This window comes from Saccopteryx leptura, chromosome 8 (genome assembly GCF_036850995.1).
Source record: "Saccopteryx leptura isolate mSacLep1 chromosome 8, mSacLep1_pri_phased_curated, whole genome shotgun sequence".
Taxonomy (NCBI): domain Eukaryota; kingdom Metazoa; phylum Chordata; class Mammalia; order Chiroptera; family Emballonuridae; genus Saccopteryx; species Saccopteryx leptura.
Genome location: NC_089510.1, coordinates 56441833 through 56447832, shown reverse-complemented (window position 1 = coordinate 56447832; position 6000 = coordinate 56441833). Strand labels below are relative to the sequence as shown.

At 46.4% G+C, this 6000-nt stretch overlaps 1 protein-coding gene across 1 annotated transcript in view; it reads left to right on the top strand.

Annotated features, from left to right (window-relative positions):
• Nucleotides 1-3405: 3405 nt before the first annotated feature.
• The window catches only part of RNF168 (ring finger protein 168), a 47474-nt gene continuing 44879 nt past the window's right edge, over nt 3406-6000 (top strand). Inside the window, exons 1-3 of the mRNA XM_066346815.1 lie at nt 3406-3673; nt 3817-4041; nt 4446-4755. Coding sequence (XP_066202912.1) covers nt 4455-4755 — 301 coding nt within the window. The 5' untranslated portion in view covers nt 3406-3673; nt 3817-4041; nt 4446-4454. The remainder of the gene's footprint in view (nt 3674-3816; nt 4042-4445; nt 4756-6000) is intronic.

The window sequence follows — 6000 nt, the reverse complement described above, 5'->3', positions numbered from 1 at the left end:
TCACAGTACTATACATATAGCCTACTCAACTTATGACCAAATTGTGTTACGACTGGTCTGTCGAAACCAATCATGGTCATAAGTCAAGCACTAGCTGTACTATAAAGTGGGGCAGACAAGGAGCTTGCTTTCTCAGTTGCTGAGATTAGCATTAGAGGAGAGAGCAGAGAAAGGAGAGCAGAGAAAGGCCACATGGAGGCAAGGAGAAGTAGCCAAGATGGTGGAGTGCTGAGGGAGAAGCCAGTTTTTGCAGAGTTTGTGCAGAGAAGGAGATGGGGAACAGAGGTGAATAAGTCTGGTGAGATAGAAACCTTTGATTCTAGAAAACTCAGATAAATCAGTAGCTTTCTGAGCACTGAATGAGTGGGTTTTGGAGCCCAGTGTGTGTTTTTACTTGCCCGGCAGGTGCAAGCTAGGATTAAAGCTAATGGCCCACCAGTTCTTGGCTCCATTGTTTCATTACTGACTGTCCAAATCTAATGTGAACCTGCATGGGCCAGGCGGCTATGATGGTGGCCGTGGCTACTGCTTTACAGACACCCAGTCCAGATATATTTTGAAGTTTTATTAGAGGAGGATATTTATTAAATATGCTGGCTGCATATGGCTGACACGGGGCATCAGACCCAAATCGTGCAGCCCCCAAAATAGTTCAGCCTGATCAGGTGGTGGTGCAGTGGATAAAGCGTCGGACTGGGATGCGGAGAACCCAGGTTTGAGACCCCGAGATCACCAGCTTGAGCGTGGGCTCATCTGGCTTGAGCAAAAAGCTCACCAGCTTAGACCCAAGGCCCCTGGCAAGGAGTTGCTCAGTCTGCTGAAGGCCCATGGTCGAGGCACATATGAGAAAGCAATCAATGAACAACTAAGGTGTCACAATGAAAAACTGATGATTGATACTTCTCATCTCTCTCCGTTCCTGTCTGTCTGTCCCTATCTATCCCTCTCTCTCTGTCCCTGTTAAAAATAAATAGTTCAGGGGCTGTTTATATACCCTTGATCACACATGTGTGGGGGAGAGCATGACATCATGGCACAAGCTGACAACATTTGTTTAGGGGATACACAGAAACATTAAGACTTTCAAGGTAACACAATTAAAGATGTTTACAAATCTTTCAGGGTTCATCTTCCCTCACTAACCTAGAGGTATTTTACCCTCAAGATTCCAGGAAGGTGGAGGAACTACAATCAATCCAAGGTGGTATGTAAATTCTGCCTCCTAAAAGAAGAAGTTTTTATTTATTTTTTTATAATTTTTATTTTATTTATTTATTTATTTTAGAGGGGGGGGAGAGAGAAAGAGAGAAGGGGGAGGAGCAGGAAGCATCAACTCCCATATGTGCCTTGACCAGGCAAGCCAGGGTTTTGAACCAGCAACCTCATTGTTTCTAGGTTGACGCTTTATCCACTGCGCCACCACAGGTCAGGCTAAAAGAAGAAGTTTTTCAGTTAACCTTTATTTTAAGTTTAAAACTGAATGACCCATTGTTTTTGCAAGCCAGAAACTTCTACATTCTTCTCCCTCCCCTCCCTAAATGAGGGACGGGACAGGAAAGCCTGACCTTTCCTTCCAGAATATCAATATTAATTTGCAGCTTTTTGGTACCTTACAATAGTGGCTAGGCTTTTACAAACTCCTCTTGTGATTTAATCTCCCTTAATTGTCAGGTCCCTTCCAAATGTAAGCTTTCTCAGACATTTGTGCAAAGATGAACTTTTTCCTACATTTCAATGTGAAGGCCAGTGTAAAGTCAGTACCCACAGCCACCATCCCAGCCGCCTGACCCATGCAGGTTCACATTGGATTCGGACAGTCGGTAAAGAAACAACGGAGCCAAGAACTGGTGGGCCATCATCTTTAATCCTAGCTTGCACCCGGTAGGCAATGAAAAACACACACTGGGCTCCAAAACCCACTCATTCAGTGCTCACAAAGCTACTGACTTATTGAGTTTCCTAGGATCAAAAGTTTCTAGCTCACCAGTCTCATTCACCTCTGTTCCCCATCTCCTTCGCTCTGCACAAACCCTGAACAACTGCCCCCATTTTATAGTGTAGAAATCAAAACCTTTAATCCAATATACAAATAAGGAAGTCTCTGATACAAAGGCATGATGGGATTGCTCATGAGAGTGCACTACCCCACATCATGTAATCAGTCAAGGGTGTGGGGAAAAGCTTAGTCTTAAAACTAAGCCTTAGCTTAGGCTATAACAGGGGTCAGGAACCTTTTTGGCTGAGAGAGCCATGAACGCCACGTATTTTAAAATGTAATTCCATAAGAGCCATACAACAACCCGTGTTCCTTATGCATTATCCAATAAAAATTTGGTGTTGTCCCAGAGGACAGCTGTGATTGGCTCCAGCCACCCGCAACCTTGAACATGAGCGGTAGGAAATGAATGGATTGTAATACATGAGAATGTTTTATATTTTTAACATTATTATTATTTTTATTAAAGATTTGTCTGCAAGCCATCAAAAGAGCCACATATGGCTCATGAGCCATAGGTTCCCAACCCCTAGCAGGCATCCCCAAACTACGGCCGGCCCGTGGGCTGCATGAGGCCCCCCGAGGCCATTTATCCGGCCACCCCGCCGCACTTCCGGAAGGGGCACCTTTCATTGGTGGTCAGTGAGAGGAGCACTGTATGTGGCGGCCCTCCAATGGTCTGAGGGACAGTGAACTGGCCCTCTGTGTAAAAAGTTTGGGGACCCCTGAGCCTAGGCTATAATGACACTGCCTGCTTACAGCCTGTCCTATACACCCAGTGCAAACTATAAGCGAGCAAACAGATATATCACATTTACAAACTTATTTGACCAACACCTACAGTTTGTTTCCCAAGCCCTTAAGAGAGAAGGCAATCCTAAATAACCTATTGAGCGGCAGAGTCAAGAAGGGGCTGTGCTATGGGTGGAAGTCTAAGTGCCTCTATATATTGTACAAGTTTACACCGCCTTCTCTCGGAGATACAACCTCTGCAATGCTTTATCCAAGAACTTTAGACAGGCCTTGGCCGGTTGGCTCAGCGGTAGAGCATCGGCCTGGCGTGCGGGGGACCCGGGTTCGATTCCCAGCCAGGGCTCATAGGGGAAGCGCCCATTTGCTTCTCCACCCCTCCCCCTCTCCTTCCTCTCTGTCTCTCTCTTCCCCTCCCGCAGCCGGGGCTCCATTGGGGCGGGGATGGCCCGGGCGCTGGGGATGGCTCCTTGGCCTCTGCCCCAGGCGCTAGAGTGGCTCTGGTCGCGGCTGAGCGACGCCCCGGAGGGGCAGAGCATCGCCCCCTGGTGGGCGGAGCGTTGCCCCTGGTGGGCGTGCCGGGTGGATCCCAGTCGGGCGCATGCGGGAGTCTGTCTCTCCCCGTTTCCAGCTTCAGAAAAATAAAAAAAAATAAAAAAAAAAAGAACTTTAGACAGCAATCTAAGAAGCTTAGTTACAAATGAACAGAAACAGGTAGTCTGAGGAGTACTGAGAGAAGAATTTTAAAAATTTGCTTGGAGGTTTCCCTTTTCTGCTCTGGCAGCAATCCCAGGTTTGCGCAGCCTCCAGAAGCAGAAAAACAGGAATCTGGACCCCACCCAAGCTGAACCAGAAGGAGCTGCAACCCCGGAGCAAGAAGAGCGTTCTCGCGCACAGACTAACGAAACCTCAACGGCAGGAGCAACGGTAGGCGCATTCAGCCCCGGAAGTCCCACCGGGCAGAGCGCTCTTGGACTCTGCCATTGGGCAATTCTGGGTGGGGGGGGGGGAGGGGCGGGGCCCATTTCGGCGGGCACTTGTGACCTCACTAGCCCTTTTTGCGTTGCTAGGACACCACCAATGATTAAGCCTCCTGGCTGACCTAGAGAGAGGAGGAACGGCCTTCCAGCGCTGGAGACGCCGGAAAGCAAGCACTTGGTATATCCTGCTCCGTCCTCACAGCGGCGGTTGAGACGGCATTCCAGCGGAGCAGGAGTCCGCGGGCGAGCACTGTCCTTCCCCGAGAGGTGGCCTGCTGGCTGCCTCCTGGGCAGCCAAGGGAGAGTCCTCACCTGGTAAGACGGAAGAGGGGAACTTGGCGCGTACCTCTCCCGCGCCAGAGAGTGGGCGTCCACCGGCCGCGCTGCGGGAACAGTTAAACAGTTTTGTTAATACCTCGCAGTCACGGTCTCCAGATAGTTCACTTCTTTTCTTACCCGACGTTTGTTTTAAATGTGGGTAAATACACCGCCTTACAGGGTAATGCTCTTTGCCTGGCCCACAGAGCGCCTTTTGCTTTAAGATGTGTTTGATGCTTCCAGTCTCCGAATTCTGATACACGGCTGGATGTGATATTAAATACAAAAGTGTTAAAAAAAAAATAAAATAAATACAAAAGTGTTAATTTGCTTTCTCCTTGTTTGGGCTGGAAATACTATTTTTTGTCCTTCGGGTATTGATGTTGACTATGCTTTTTTAGCATATTAAAATGGCTGTACCTAAAGACGCTGTCCCTTCCTTGTCGGAATGCCTGTGCGGGATCTGCATGGAAATCCTGATCGAGCCGGTGACACTGCCTTGTAATCACACGCTCTGTAATGCATGCCTCCAATGGACCGTGGAAAACGCAAATTTATGCTGTCCCTTTTGTCGCCGCCGGCTCTCTTCTTGGAAACGGTACCATACCCGAAGAAATTCTCTCATCAATGAGAAACTGTGGGAGATAATTCAAAAACACTATCCAAAGGAATGCAAGCTTAGAGCCTCTGGGCAAGAATCAGTAGAAATCGGTGAGTAAAATCCAGTATGTCGGCTAAAAAACCAAAACCTTTTGAAAATGAATCACTGCTAATCCATTTTTAAAAGGATAAAAAAAGAAAGCCCCATATTTGTCTCTTTATCCACTGAGGGACATGGGCGTTGTTTCCACCTTTTCGCTATTTGAATAGTGCTGATATGAACATTCCACGTACAAGTATTTGAATATGATTTCTTTTCTAAATTGCTGGCTCATGTAGTAATTCTATGTAACTTTTTAAGGAACTGCCAAACTTCTCACCTGCAATGTATAATGATTCCACTTTCTCCACTTGTTATGTTCGGTTTCTTTTTTTCCATACCCATCCTAGTAGGTGTGAAGTGGTATCTCAGTGTTTTTGTGTGTGTATTTTTAAAGTACACGTAAGTTTACCATTTTAACCATTTTTTAAATACAATTCAGAGGCATTAAGTACATTCACATTGGTGTGGAACCATCATCACCATCTATCTCCAGAATTTTTCATCTTCCCAAACTGAAACTGTACCCATTAAACAATAACAATTAATGTTTTACTGTACTTGCTATGTCACCAAGTTTTTCATCTATCCATCAATCTTGTTTTTTCATTTATTTCACTTCCCTTAAATATACCGTATAAGTATACATATTATTAGAGATCATTATTAGATTATAACTTTTATTTTATTTTTTGTATTTTTCTGAAGTGAAAAGTGGGGAGGCAGAGAGACAGACTCCTGCATGAGCTGGACTGGGATCCACTCGGCAAGCCCACTAGGGGGCAATGCTCTGCCCATCTGGGATGTTGCTCCATTACAACCAGAGCCATTCTAGCGCCTGAGATGGAGGCCATGGAGCCATCCTCAGCACCTTGGCCAACTTTGCTCCAATGGAGCCTTGGCTACAAGAGGGGAAATGAAAGAGAGAGAAAGGAGCCGGGGTGGGGGGTGAGGGAAGGCTGGAGAAGCAGATAGGTGCTTCTCCTGTGTGCCCTAGTTGGGAATCGGACTTCCACACGCCAGGCTGACTCTCTACCACTGAGCCAACTGGCCAGGGCAGGTTATAATTTTTTTAAAAGATTTTATTCATTTTATGGAGAGGAGAGAGGGGTGAGGGAGCAAGAAGTATCAAATTCATAGCTGCTTCACTTTAGTTCTTTGGAGCTATTTCCTGTGCTTGTTGGCTATTTGTATATCTTTTTAGAGAAATGTCTGTTTAAGTCACTCAGTTTCTTAATTGGGTGAATTTTTTTGCT